Genomic DNA, 15,075 nt, shown 5'->3' with positions numbered 1-15,075 from the left:
TATTTGGAGTTTGTGTGTTCTCCCCGTGGTCGTGTGGATTTGTTCTGGTTCTTCTGGTTGTTCCATCCATATTTAGACTCAACATGCGTTTAGAGTATTTGGCTGATATATATTTTCACGTGATAAGCCACTTGGCTGAGCTCTCATTTGTGACAGCCAGGTCGCGTTTCAAAAAGAGCCGTATAGCTCAGTGGGCCTGACCTTTTAAATAATGCCACTTCTAGGAAGTCGCCAGCGGTTCTGCTGTGAAGAGACTTGCCCCAGAAAAGTGTGGGACGTTGTCTCCGTCGCTGGATCAGCACCACCGAAGCCGACGGCGAGCACCGTCCATCACTTGGTGACGTGACGCTCGGACGATCCCCACCGACTTTGTCCACCTTCTCAACGAGGGAGTCGAAAGTCTATTTTATGCAAGGCGTGCTATCGAGCCGAATGTGACCATAAATATTTCAAGGCAAACATTGGCGTGCGGACGATAATACGTCAGTGAATGAATTAGTGAATGCAGGCTGTGGCCACCCCCCTACCCCCCGACTCGTAAGTGCTGTGATTTATAGACGTGGGCGCTTGTGGCAAGGCCGGTTTAGTCTCGAGAGGCGCTCCCGGTGCTGGGGTTCTTTTTTCGTGCCAGTCGGCCCCTTCAGTCCCGAGTGCAGACTCCCCTGGCACGTGCATCGCGACCAATGCGCTACCACAAAGGAGGAGGAGGGGGAGGAGGAGGAGCAGGGACGGTGGGGGAATAAAATCCACTCGCCTGCAATCACGAGTCCCTCCCTCACCCCCTCCCACCTAAGCCATGCGCGTGCATCTCCCAAACAGGGCGAGCCATTGCGTCGAGGCACATTAAACATGTATGAGCTTCCTTTCCTACACAACACAAACCATCGCTCGCATGAATCCACCACCAACCTCTTTTTGCAAGCACCCGCACCCCCTGTCGCGTCCCAGGCTCATTCCAATTCTCAAATGCCGTGATGGGTTTTCTTTTTTGCCGATTTGGTGAGGCCGGTTAGTTTCTACCAATAAACATCCCCTCCATCCTTTCTCCTCTCTGCTTCAAAGGGGGATGCGTTTGGGGGGGAGAGGGAGGAGGCGGAGGATGAGAGGGAGGGGGTGAAGGTGGAGGGGGGCCGAGGAAGAGAGAGAGGGGGGGCGGAGAGAGGTGCAGAGGAAAGGCAGATAGAGAGGGGGGGGGCGGAGGAGGAGAGACGAAGAGAGAAGGGGGCAGACAACCGGGGGAGAGAGAGAGAGGTGGGTGGGGGGGTTACTGAGGGCAGCGGGAGCGGTCGGAGCGAGGCTCGGAGCTCCGTGTTGGCTGGGCTGGGCTGGTGGGGGTGCCGCTATCCACGATTGTTGTCATTCTTGTACTACTCTGAGTTGTCGGCTTGCTCCCCCGCCGCCTTTGCAAACATAAGTTGGTGCGCACGAATAGCAACGTGGGTTGCGGCGTGAATGTGAACCTTCATCGTTTAGCTTGACGGATGAAATAGCGCAACAAGGGAAAGCAAGCGATCATTCTGTAATTTAAATGATGATTTACTGTTAAATGTATCTAGGGCACAAAACAAGTTGTCATGATGATGCTGCTGATAATGAACCTTGACGGGTAGTTGTGTGAACGAACGTGTGTGGGGGGGGGGGGCACCGCGTGGCTGGGGAGCGTGGGGGGCAGTGGGGGGGGGGGCACCGCGTGGCTGAGGAGCGTGGGGGGTAGGAGGGGGCAGGGGGGGGCACACCGCCCCACAGCTGCTGCTGCCTGGCATCTCCGTGTGCGCAGTTGCCCTCGCGGCGGACGTGGGCTGCAGGGCGCAGATTCTGCCCACCACGCGCTCACTCCGCCTCCTCCGCCTCCAGCGAGTGGAGCTCCCCCACCACCTCCCGCCCACACCCCCATAGCAGCAGCGGCAGCGGCGGCGGCATCATTGCCCGCTGCGAGCCCCGCGTGTGGCCGCACCGCAGAGCCCCAGCGGCGACGATAGAAGCAGCGGCAGCGGCGGCGGCGCTGAGCGGCGATCGAGGGAGCCGAGTGAGGGCGGCGAGAAGCGGCGGCCGCGTCATGATCACCGTCTCGTTCAAATGCCGATTTCGGATGCTTAAAGGCGTCATCAAAGGTAACGATGACGGACGGCGCGGTGTCGTGGCGTTGTGTATTTGCGTCGCAGAACGAGCGGGGGAAAGAGAGCGAGAGAGGAGAAAGAGCGAGCGACTGAGCGATGTTTTAAATATTTAAAAAAACGGGATGGGGTTTTACACGTTGCTCTGATGATGACATGCTAGTCCCGGGATAAGCTGCATCCCAATTTTGGATTGTCTGTAATCACTGCTGCTGCTGCTACAGCTGTGTCCGCGCATGTGTGTGTGTGCTCACGCGTGTGTGTGTGCTCACGCGTGTGTGTGTGGTGTGTGTGTGCCCGTGTCGCGTGAACGCGTTCATGTGTTGGGGGAGCGGTGGTGCCGTGGTTAGCGCTGCACTGCGCTACACGAACACCGGGTCCGACCCGAGTTGGGCCAGTGTCGGTGACCAATATCGGAAGCCGGTCCTGGGACCTCCTCCAAGTCGGCTCAGCCTTGCAATTAATTCCCGTCGTGCGGTGGGTAATTATCGGTGACAGGGGGAGAGACAAAGACGGCTCGCCCGTGGTGTTAGCTTCATAGGTGCGCTGTGACCGCCGCCTGTTTGTGCTGCTCGCTAACAGCGCTTGCCCCAACAGTCTGTTAAAGGCTATAACGGGGCGATCTTTGTCTCCGTTCTTTGAATGTAATCGCAGCAATAATAAAAACACACAGACACATGCGTATCACTTAGTGCTGTAACTTGCAAGCTGCGTCCGACTTGTGTCCGTCGATGTTTAATCGCACGCGTTCTGGCGCTGCGTTCGGTTGCGCTTTGAATGGCATCATCCTTGAGTCGCTTCGCTTGAGCGACATCGCGATGCCACCGATCGGTGGGGCTGTGGTCTGTGTAACAACCCAAGTTTATCGCTCTTCGAAGAAAAATGGGCTCTAGGTAAATATAATTACACCCGAAGAGATCCTGCTTTGTTCGCAATCATGAGTTGCACACATTTATAATGTATTACTTTGCCTATCCATTGGGATTTGCGAACCGAGTTTCTGGTCTGGACCACGTTCCCTGACTGCACGAAAGAACGAGCACCCCAAGCGCACGTGTACACGCACGTGTGTGTGTTGGTGTGTGTGTATGACGGTGTGTGTGTGACGGTGTGTGTGTGACTGTACCTGCCTGGGTATTTTGTACCATCGGGCACTCCACCCCCACAACTCCCAATCGGTGATGGGGCAGTTGTGGAGAGAGTGGAGAGTTTCCCATACCTGGGCAGTGTGCTTATGACCGGCTCCAGTTTATCAGCAGAGGTCTCACTCCGAATCAGTCGAGCGGCAATATCTTTTCATCGGTTGCGTAACGCTGTGTGGAAGCTACCTGGTCTGTCGCTCCGCACGAAGCTTCAGGTCTTCTCGGCCACGGTCATTCCCTCCCTTCTCTACGCTTGCGAAACGTGGACCCCCCTAGTGGAGCATCTTCGCCGGTTGGAAACATTTAGGCTGGCCTGCCTACGATCCATCCTGGGTTTAACCAGGCTGGATTGTGTGAGGAGCTCACAAGTCCTTGAAAGATCTGGGCAAAGTCCCATCAGTGAGCTCCTCCGGCAGGCAAGGCTGCGTTGGCTGGGTCATGTAGCCCGCATGCCCAGCCACCACATGCCTAAACAGCTTTTGTTCGGCCGGATCGAGGGGGCTAAACGGGCGCGGCACGGGCTAGAGAAGAGATGGAGTGATGTGGTACAGGAGGATGTGGAGCTGAGTGGACTTGCCGATGACTGGTACCAGCGGTGTCAAGATCGGCCTCAGTGGAGGAGGCTCGTGAAGGACGCTACTGGGCAGTTGGAGGCAGTCGCCCTCCAACAACAACGGAGGGCGGAGGAGCGACGCTCACAACAACGAGCGGAGCGCCGGGTGGCTAAAGCACAGCAAGTTGGCACAGTAGGGGGCACAGGTGGTGCATCAGCCAGTCATCTCGGTCATCTCGGTCAGTCGACCCGTGGCACCTGGGTCTGCCCCGTGACCTCCTGCCAGCGGGCGTTCGACACTTCACGTGGCCTCAGGGTGCACATGGCCTGGCACAAGCGTCGTGGTGACGTCACCGCCACTTAGTGGCGAATGGCGGTTGTTGTTGTTGTTGGGGGGAGCTTGAGTGTTGCGGTTAGTGCACTGCGCTATGAACCCGGCGACCCGAGTTCGATTCCCGCTCAGGGCCAACACCAGTGACGATTATCTGAACCGGTCTTGGGCCTCCCCTAAGTCGACTCAGCCTCAAATGAGTACCCGGTGCGATGCGTAAACATCGCCACTGGGGAGACAAAGGCGGGTCGGGCATGGTGCTGGCCACCCATCCCCTAGTGTGCCGTTCTGGCCTTCAGAAGTGTTCGCTAACAGCACTTGCCCCAACAGTATGTTGATGTTATACGGGAGTTCTTTGCCTTTGTGATGATGGTGAGCTTGTGTGTGCATGTGTAGTGAGTTCAACTGAGTCGCAGACGCACTCTTTGGAGGCAACACATTTATTAATACCAACACACGGGGTAACTGCCCCTTCACAGAATAACAACCTATGGTGGTGACCACCAGGCTAACTGCACTAATCACAACGTAACGAGCTACAACGGACAGGACTACAACTTGGGTCCAGGTCCACGTGTTGGAGACTCGGTAGGACGTAGAACGTTGACGAAGGTTTCTTCAGGATGAACAACAGCGCCGGTCCCTCTGGGGGACCCGGCTTCTATTCTCTGCAGCGTGGCCGGCTCCACCCTTGGCCACGACCACCTTCCAGAATCCTCGAGCAGGATCTCGACCCGGACCAAGTGACCACCCCAGCCCCCACTTGGGGCCCCTGTGTAGACTTAACCGGTCACGTGTCCTCTCGGGTCAACCGGAGTGCCACGGCCTTCAGTAACCGCTTCACTATGGCCAGTACTCTCACACCCGATCCTCAAGGGCTGCCATTGCACGCCAAGCGTGGTGCCATCCAGCGCTATTAACCAGCGCACACCAAGCCCCTCTAGGGCCGGCATTACACAGCGACATCGCGCGATGTCACTACGCGTGTGTCGTCTGTGCAATGACGAGAGTAGCGTTGTTCTTCGCCACTGCTCTTTTGATCCCAGAAACCAGAAAACCGGGTTCAGTTCCTGGCCCTGCACATCAGTGGCACGTAGGGCATTGTGTAGCGTTTCATGGTCAGCATCCACACGAGTTAACTCAGCCTTGCACGAGTAGCTATAGCAGTGACTCGTCGACAACACTGGGAAGACAAAGGCTGTTAGGCCGTATGTTGACCACGACACCTTGTGGGTCGTGCTGGCTTTAATAGGTGCTCGCTGATTGCACTTGTCCTGAGTGTCTCGATGCATGTGCTTGTGGCTCGTCTGCGTGTATGTCCCTGCATGTGATTGTGTGTGGAAACACAGCGTGTGTGTATGTGTGTTGTATGCATGCATCCATCGTGTGTGAGCTTGTGTGTGCAAACCTGCGTGTAACTGTTTCCACGTAGTGTGAGCTTCTTTGTGTGTGGGCACACCTTTGCGTGTGATTGGTGTATGTGCGTGCAAGCCTGCTGTGCGTGGCTGCCTGTTTTTTTTATATGTGCGTGTGCACGTGTGAACTTGTGTATATGGTGGTGTGTGTGTGTATACAAGTCTGCGTGTTTGTTTGGCCGTGCGTGTCTGTGCATATGCATGTGTGTGTGATTGACCTTTGTTTGCATGTGTGTGCGTGTGTGTGTGCCCACATTATGAGCGGTAGTGCGGTGGTTAACGCACTGCGCGATGAACCCGGCGACCCAACTTAGATTCCCGATCATGACCAAAATAAAGTGGCCAATATTTTTAACCCGTCCTGGGCCTCCCCTAAGTCGACTCAGCCTCAAATTAGTACCTGCTGGATTGGCGCAAACATCAGCACTGGGGAGACAAAGGCTGCCGGGCCCACGGTGTTGTGCTGGCCTCCATCGGTGCTCGCGAATAGCACTTGCTCCAACTGTCTGTTGAAGGCTTTGTGGGGGGGGGGGGCTTTGCCTTTTGTGTGTGCAGTACACGTGGATTTTTGCGGCACTCGAGTAAAACTGTCGGCTGCCTATTCAATCACAGCCCACCACCTCTGCCGCTGTGCCAGTCCCGCGCCTCAATAAAACGCAATCGGGCAGCACATCCCATCCGTCGTGATGTTATCTTCGTGACAAAATGCGAGAGAAGCGCGAACGACAAAATAAGGCGTTTTGTAAGCTGTGACCGTCGATTCATAATCCGTGGGTAAGTAGCGCTCCGTAAGGAGATTGCAAAAGCTCAGCTGGAGGCAGGCGAGGGCTTTTTTGAGCGGAAATATTCAGGGGTTAAATTTTGACTCAAGCAGTTGCATTTGGATGCTTGCCCCCTCTTTTCTGTCCGCCTAATGAAGACCGCTTGTGTTACGATCGAAACGTCGTGGGTTTTTTGCTTTTATTTTTAATTTAATTTTGTTTTTCTATCTACGCGACTTTACCGAAAGAACCAAGAATATATTGAGGGGTTAAAGTGCAAGTCATAAAACGATGTAGGCAGGGATCTTATCGACATCTCATTTGCAAGCTTAATCAGCGGTGCAGGCGACCCGAACTCTGTAGACTCTCCCGCGTGCCATAACCCGCCCCAACGCCTTTACGGCACGACATTCGACACCAGCGCCGGCTGCGGCGACAGATATGCACACACACGGGCTTTTTAAACGTGACGTGCAGAATAATCGGGTGTTCGCTTTAGTTTTGTCCAGATAAAAGCGAAATGATATATTTTCTGTCCGTTGAGCCCATGAGCATTGTGGGGGGGGGGGGACAGCAATCATCTCTGTTGGCTTGCCCGAGCCAGTGGTGGAAATTACACGCTCATACGGTGGGGCGGTCGCTCAATAAGCGCTGGGTTGCCCAACCTTCCAGGATCCACGGGGCGCTGCCGTGCTCTTCGCATAACAGTCGAACTGATGTTTCATTCTGAGAGCTAGAACTTTATTCATAATTAGGTGCAGAATAGATTTTACAGGGATGGGTTCTTTTTTTGTACAGTCATTAATGACCGGGGCTGGGACCATCAATTCACTACACTTGGCCAACACTAAAACTATCTTTACATTTTCACTTAAAACTTTCGTGACTGCAGGAATTCATATTCTGTGGTTCTTTCGGTAAAATCACGTAGATAGAAAAAAATACACAATAAAATAAAAAAAATAAACAATAAAGCGAATAGATTTATATTCTATGGTTCTTATGTGACTTTACCGAAAGAACCATGGAATATAAAACTATCTTTATTATTTGACCAGATAGGGCCCACTGAGCTTTATAGCTCTTTTTCAGAAGCGATCTAGCAACAAATGATATCTCAATGAAGTGGCTTATCACGTGGCAATTTATTGCAGCCAAATACTCTAAATGCATGATTTCACATTCCGCTGGTAGTGGCCAGTTAATCCAGTGGCGAGATGTTAACTACCGCGCTTGGTCGTGGGTTCGATCCCGACCCTGACACCTGTATATTTGGAGTTTGCGTGTCTCTCTCCCCATGGTCGTGTGGATTTTTCTCCAGGTCGTCCGGTTTTTCCCTCCACATTTAGAAACACACATTTAGAGTATTTGGCTGTTATACATTTACACATCTTATGCCACTTTGTTGAGCTAATATTTGTGGCCAGGTCGCTTCTGAAAAAGAGCGACATCACTCAGTGGGCCTTACCTGGTAAAAGAAAAAAAAATTCTAGGTTTTTTTTTTTCATTAAAAGAGCAACTACAGGTGACTGCATACAAAGTGCTACTTTTTTAATGGTCCAAGGGAGGTGATTGGCCGGCCTGGAATTGAACTCACAGGCTCTAGATTGTGAGTTGAATATTCTGTCATGGTGCGGCATGGACAGATTGTAACTGAAGCGCACAATTGGTACATACGTTAAGTTAAGTTTGGATTTTAAATGATATCCGACGGGCTGGTATGCACAAGCACCATCAGATTATGTGACACGATTGTCAATTTGTGAATCTCATTGAGTAAGTTGCCAGCTGCCTTACAACATGCACTCCCAGTTTCAGAGACACTGAGGCAGATTACTTTTTAGCTTGGATTAAAATCTGGGTTTCAGCCACCCGTGATTAAACCAGCTTCTCAAGTGCAGTGAATTAATAGGCTCGGTTTGATCTCCAATGGCAGCACAACAACAGTATCGTGGTTAATTTATCACTTAATTCAGTAACCACAACGTCTGAGAGGTCAGCATATAAAAACATTGCACGGTTGCTTTGCAGAGAACCGCTCTTTAGCGGAGCATGAAAGAGCACACATTTGGGAATGCTATTGAGGAGAAGCCGATTTGCAGTGACTCCAGACGTAGTTCTGTGGTGTCATCTTCTGGGGCCGTTCTCTGGTGTGATGAATGTATCACTGGGCTCTGTGTAAGAGCTCCAGAATGACGTTTCTTCGCCTTCATAATGGAGCACATCCGCAATTACTTGCACGCCCCGCCGCTGTTAGAAGGGCCTCCACTAGAGGGAGCCCGAAGGGAAACCCTTCTGAGAGCGTTTTTGGCCTACTCTTCCACACTGGACAGACATCTTGGAAGAGGTGGGGGGGGGGTACCCAGACTTGACCCCACCAAATTCGACCTGCAAATTGACCGCTACTTGACTGTCAACTGTGATGCACATGTTTATACTGCTCGGTCCAGTCTTCTACGTGTGTACGTATGTACGCTGAACTTCTTTCGCACCGTACGTAGCCAACCGTGATAAGCTGAGGTATATATACACCAGAGTAATTGATCCGATTCTGGATGCCCAGTGAGCTGGTACTGCTGTGGGTCACCCAGTTGCGACCTTCAATTCTCAAGGGATCGGCCCCTTGGTGGGGTTAGTGGTGGCACGACACAGAGAGCATTGCGCAAAAAAAAGCGAAAGCGGCATTATTTATGCATAAGTATGTATTTCCTTTTGATGCACGCCTACGAGCACACTGGCAATGCTATTTCGGAATTGTGCTACACGTGCAGAGTTTGAGCCTGGATCACACCGCACGAAGCCGCTCGTGACGGATTTGTCAATAGGGGAGGAGAGAGAGAAGGGGTTTTCTGTGACTGGAAAAGTTAGCCAATGACCAACTCTTGTTACAGCTCGGAAGCTAAGCAGGTTTTTTGAGCCCGGATAGTGCTTGGGATGGGTGCACACCGCGCATAGCTGCCAGGTGGCGTTGTGGGCAGCAGAGGGCAGTGCAGAAAATCTGTTTTTCTTCTGCCGCAGTGGCGACATGTTACCTGCCTCGCCTGTTATACATGGAGGCCGTGGGTTCGATGCCAACCCTGATACTCTGCAGTATATTTGGAGTTGGTGTGTCTCTCTCACTCCCTGCGGCCGCGTGGATTTTTCTCCGGGTCCTCCGATGTTTTTCCATCCACATTTAGAAACCGTGCGTTGAGAGGTATTTGGCTGCTATACATATCCCCGCGACAAGCCACTTTGTTGAGTAATCATTTGTGGTCAGGTCGCTTCTGAAAAAGAGCTATATAGCTCAGTTGGGCCTTACTTGGTAAAATAAAAAAATATATATTTTAAATATATAAAGTAACCGTGAAGGCGGGTGGAATGCAGAACACCTTCACCAACGGGGACTGACCGGCGTGGTGAAGTGTGATCATATTTCCCTCATCCGGCAGTGGATTGACCTAAACGGGCGGTACCCGTACACGTGACACATTTAGACATCTCAAGAGTCCCACCGTCGGTGCATCTCCTTGCTCAGAGGAGCATGGGGGGAAGGGACAGTGCTTTGCTCCATTGGCAGCCTTGATCCGCCAGTGCACATTCCACATTCCCATGGCCTCGAAGTTCAACGTATATACATACACGTGCTCTCTCAACACGACGGAACGCGGTCGACTTCCCACAAGCTGGCACCCATTTCAGTCGGGAGGGGATTACGGGGACGACTTTGGGCATCCCTGCCGGGGGATTCAAAACGAGTCACGTTTCCACCCGATTGAAATTCGAGGAGCAGGGAAGCAACGATGGCTCTTGTTTCATTCGCAATATCTTCCCGTGCTAGACGCTTCAATGGCGCCCTTCACAAGGAGGAGGTCACTATGGAACCTTGAAGATAGATCCGTTGTAATTGGGGAAAATGTGAATACATTCGTCTGGTGGAAATGGACGTTGGTGAGATCAAACCCTTCCGAGCGTTGAAGTGAGGAGCCGCAGCAGAATCAGCCGGGGGGATCGTACGGTGTGTGGGAGATGAGGAAATAGTTTAATGAGGCCCAAGTGTCAGAAATGTTGCGGTCGGTCACACGGCTGCGAGCACAGATCAATGGGCTGTGTACGAAAGGACAGTTTTCAAATCCATACCCTCCTACAACCCCTCTAACAAAAGTGTCAGCGTGCAGGTGCGCTTCTGGCAAGAGTTGCTGCTGCTGCTGCCGCCGCTGCAGCGATGTGCGCAGGTGTGAGAGAGCATCGTTCAGGAGTGGTGGGCCTTCATTTTCACAGTTGGCGTTTAAATTCAGAATCTTAACTCTGGATCAGTCTGCAACTGAGTGGCTCTTGATTTCTATCGGCAGAATGCGTGATTGTCGTCACTCAAAACTAATCGTGGATTCTGAAAGTGGGCGATTGCCCAGAATATTTGAGTACAGGCTTTGGGAGTGGGAGTGTGTGAGGGGGGGGATATTTCTGGAATTTTTTTTTTTCACATTTAGATTAACTGAAGACATTCATCGCAAGTTCTTACATTACAACTGCCAGCAGGACCATAACCATTCTGCTTAGGATTCGGCCGCTATAAATGTGTTTTATTGGCTTAAACACACATTTTTTTTACTTACAGAATGTAAGGTCCAGGTCTTGGATTTTAAATTGCAGGTGGTGTAGTTTAAGAAAAAAAAGTAATCTCCCACTACACCGCAATTTGTCCAGGTTTCGATCAAATGAGTTCAGATTTGCATTTCGTTATATTTTCCACAAAAAACCATCGCCCAGGATATCCAACATCAAAGTATTTTTTTTGTGCTCTCCTGTGCAGTGTAAAATAATTGCACGTGTATATACATGTGAAACATTACTGCCCATGGTGCACAATCGGAACTGTTTGAGGCTTGGTTGGTTGGATCACACGGGAATGTGCATTCCATTGTGCCATCTCTATCAAGATCCGTGACGATGGGTGCTTCTTGTGTTTCGTTTCTTGTCCTAAACCCCGCACCTCCGATTAGCACGGTTGGCTACGTACGGTGAAAAATAAGTGCAACATACACACGTACATATTACCCATCTTTCGTGCAATTAGGTGCTGTTGCCTGTCGAAGGACAGTCCAGCAAGTGTTTTTTTCTTTAGCTTTTTCATGTTTTGAGTGTTCTCCCCGCATATTTATGGGTATGCTCCTCCAGGCACTCTTGATTGCCACTGATGTACTCCAATACGACACTCAAGCTAAAAACTATAAACTATTTTAATTTCACCAGGTAAGGCCCACTGAGCTATACAGCTCTTTTTCAGAATCGATCTGGCCACAAATGATAACTCAACGAAGTGGCTTATAACGTGTAAATGTGTTTATAAATGTGGAAGGAAAACTAGAGGACTCGGAGAAAAATCCACACAACCACAGGGAGAACATCATGCACACTCCAAATATACAGGCGTCAGGGTCGGGAACGAACCCACGACCTCCTGTATACCAGGCGAGGTAGTTGACAACTCGCCACCATGGCTCCCCAATACTAAATGGGGACGGCTCCAATTGCCGAAGAGCATCTTCCTCGAGAGGACTTGAATACAGATTTCACATGCGATGAAGATGTGGGTGGTGATGGAGGTTGCTGAACAGCTGAGGGTTACTAATGCTTGAAATCAGAGCACTTAATCAGCACCACCGAGACTGCCGAGATCGAGCTCTGCGTATCTGACCAGGTTGTAAACTGCTCGTCGTGTGCAGAGAGTGTGCCGACTTCACGCAGGTCGCGGATGACTGCGCAGATTGTTACGCCAGAGTTGTTTGGCGCTGCCCTCCTTCTTCGAGAAGAGTCCAATACTTTCTGGGGAGACACTTGGCGCTCCGGGTACAGAATAAACCACTTTCCCATCTGTTGTGTCCAGGGAGTTCAGAAATAGAATTTAAATCTTTCGTCGTGCGCCTTGACGCCAACAGCACACAGTTGGGAATATAATTGCCGTTATGACTTCTCACCCTCCCCCATCACCAAAAAAAACATTTGAATATTTCAAATACTCCCGTTCCTATTTTGTGAGACCGTCTCTCGACTGCATGAACCATGCAGCCGTCCCTCTTGCCGGAGACATCACGGCAGCCTGAGGTCACACTGACCAGATCACTCACTCGCTCGCCAAGGGTGTTTTTCGTACCCGGTAGTTCTCGTGCGTCGCTACGACAAGCCTTCAGTTGTGATGGGCGACCAATACGGATTTGAACTTGTGTTTTTACTGCCGGTTTGATGTCATATAAAAATCAATCACACTCTGCAAGGATTATAACACCATTAACCACAGCAAGTGTTTAAGGCGAGGGATATCTGTTTGTGAGATTTATTTCATACATACAGTCTGTTCGCCTATAACGACGCGTGTTGTTTTCACGAAACGAATTGGATGTAACGCGATAAATGTATTAGGGAAGACCTTTTTCATAACGCGCATGTGCATTGTATATAACGTGATTGAGTGAACGAAAACTATATCGTGTGAGCAGAATAAGCGGTTGTGCGGCTGCCTCGGCGTAGCATCACGCAGGGCATTGGGATGCTGCTGGATGCTTCTAGATGCTACCCACGTACCTCAGCCTTTGTCCAGCCCTCGTACGCATCTCACGTGTTATCTCGGACTGTGCTTTACCCTATATTGTTTATTATTGATTAAAAACGCGATCTTTCCTATAACGTAGTGTTCCTAAAGAACACCACGTTATACATGCATTTGTTTTGTTATTAATTACATCCCAGATTGGCAACGTGAAGAAGCGTCCTTCTGTTGACTCGCTCAGCCGGCACAGCATCGCGTTGTACCCGGGAACGTCTGTACACAATCGCACCGTATCAGTCACGAGTCTCCAGCAATGACCGCGAGGGTATTCACCCTAACGCGCTACATACCGCACACTTCAGAGTAGACGTTAATGATCCCGTGACGTCATTCAAAAGACATCAGGCCATTTGTGTGCCAGTCACTGTCAAAATGTGGCAAAATTATCTGCAATTTACTCTCATCGGGATTCACACATAGCAACATCGCCCCTTGCTTTGAAACGCCTGCAGAGCGTGTCTGTGAACCACAGCACCTTCTATTGTGATAGCCCTGCACTATGAGAATGGCATGAATACCAAATGTTGTAACTATTATTTACTATTTACCAAGTAAGGCCCACTGTAGCTCTCATTCAAAAGCGACCTGGCCACAAATGATAGCTCAACGAAGTGGCTTATCACGTGGAAATTTATAGCAGCCAAATACTCAAAACGCACATTGCTAATTGTGGAGGTAAAAACCGCAGGACCCGGAGAAAAATCCACGCGACCACGGGGAGAACATGCAAATATACAGGTGTCAGGGTCGGGATCAAACCCACGACCTCCTGTATATCATGCGACGTAGATAACATTTATCGGCACTATAAAGGGCGCCTCACTGCATTCCAGTCACCCGATGGACATTACCGTTACCTACCGATGATCCATGCTAAGATTATCGTGAATAATCAATCGAGTATCTTCGTGCGTGCACCGGTTTAATCGTGAGCCGCTCCACGATCATCGTGGGGGGTCAGTGGCTCGGCACCCACGTGACCGCCGACAAATCGGCCGGTGAACTTTGAGACATGAGGCTCCCGCGATCGCCGTCACGATTCAGATTTTCTGTCTGGGTTAAGATCGCCGCCGTAAGGTACGCCGTCAGTTTCCTTTTTTTACTAGAACCCTCCACCACCCGACCGAGCCAGTCAAAACGAGTTGTCACGTTCATGGGCAAATATGGCCAGTTGATTCGGTTTATCAGCAAGATAATGTGTTTTTTTACAATAGCTCTTGCTTGTCAACATCCAGTTTTCTGAAGAAAAAAACTAATGAATTTGTATATTTGCCCATGACATGAAAACCTGATTTCATTAGTGTTATTGCTTTTATAGTTAATGAGTTGACATCATACCTACATGATCTAACCTTAAAGAAACTAATTACGAATGGTAAGTGAACCGATTGCTCGAAGAGGCAATAAAAACAGACAAAGCTACATCTTCGCCGCCATTCGACGTAGGTAAGCAATAAATATGGTTTTATAGCCTAATTTACATGCATGTGGCATTATCTGTGTTATTGTTTTTATCTGGCCCCCCCCCACCACTCCTCCATTACCCCAGAATGATGTGAGCTGACTGTACTTCAGTTATGAGTTGTTAGGACCTCTTGTTCTTGTCTGGTCTATGCCAATTAAGTGAATGGGGGTAGGGGGGGTAAATGTACGTAACGATGTTGTGAATTCACTTGTTGACTGGGCACAGACCCGTCAACTCGCTGCCACGCTCGGTTGAATATTGGTGTGACCAACCGTGATTCGAATCTCAGATCCTCTTCCCCCGCTCCGACGCAGGTGTGTGAATGCCTGGGGGCAACGCACTGATGAACAAGGCCACTCGGTAGGGGGTTGCACTCAACTGAGCCGGGAGGCGGCTTTTTGTTGGGCCCTTGGTAAAAAATAAAATGTCCACTTCGGCTCCAAGCAGAGGATTAACATGAAGCGGATTATCGAAACAAACAATGCACTTGCATATACAAGCCTGCATTCATTTGATCGTGTGCATTGTGAGAAATCTGGGATAATTGCATTTCAACTATAAAAAATATATATTTTATTTTACCAGGTCAGGCCCAGAAGCGACCCGGTCACAAATTATAGCCCAACGAAGTATAGTGGCGTATTGTGTGGAAATGCATAATGGCCAAACACTCTATAAACGCATGCTTCTAAATGTGGAGGGAAAAAA

The 15,075-nt window shown here is 50.3% G+C and overlaps 1 protein-coding gene across 2 annotated transcripts in view; it reads left to right on the top strand.

Annotated features, from left to right (window-relative positions):
• The first annotated feature begins 1,779 nt into the window (after nt 1-1,779).
• LOC144934731 (glutamate receptor-interacting protein 1-like) overlaps nt 1,780-15,075 on the top strand; it is a 272,140-nt gene continuing 258,844 nt past the window's right edge. For both annotated transcript variants that reach the window (XM_078860808.1, XM_078860807.1), the window contains exon 1: nt 1,780-2,111. In XM_078860808.1, coding sequence (XP_078716934.1) covers nt 2,057-2,111 — 55 coding nt within the window. In that variant the 5' untranslated portion in view covers nt 1,780-2,056. The remainder of the gene's footprint in view (nt 2,112-15,075) is intronic.

Source organism: Lampetra fluviatilis, chromosome 11 (genome assembly GCF_964198595.1).
Source record: "Lampetra fluviatilis chromosome 11, kcLamFluv1.1, whole genome shotgun sequence".
NCBI classification, from domain to species: Eukaryota; Metazoa; Chordata; class Hyperoartia; order Petromyzontiformes; family Petromyzontidae; genus Lampetra; species Lampetra fluviatilis.
Note: the sequence above shows the minus strand (reverse complement) of the source record. Positions and strands in the feature narration are given on the sequence as shown.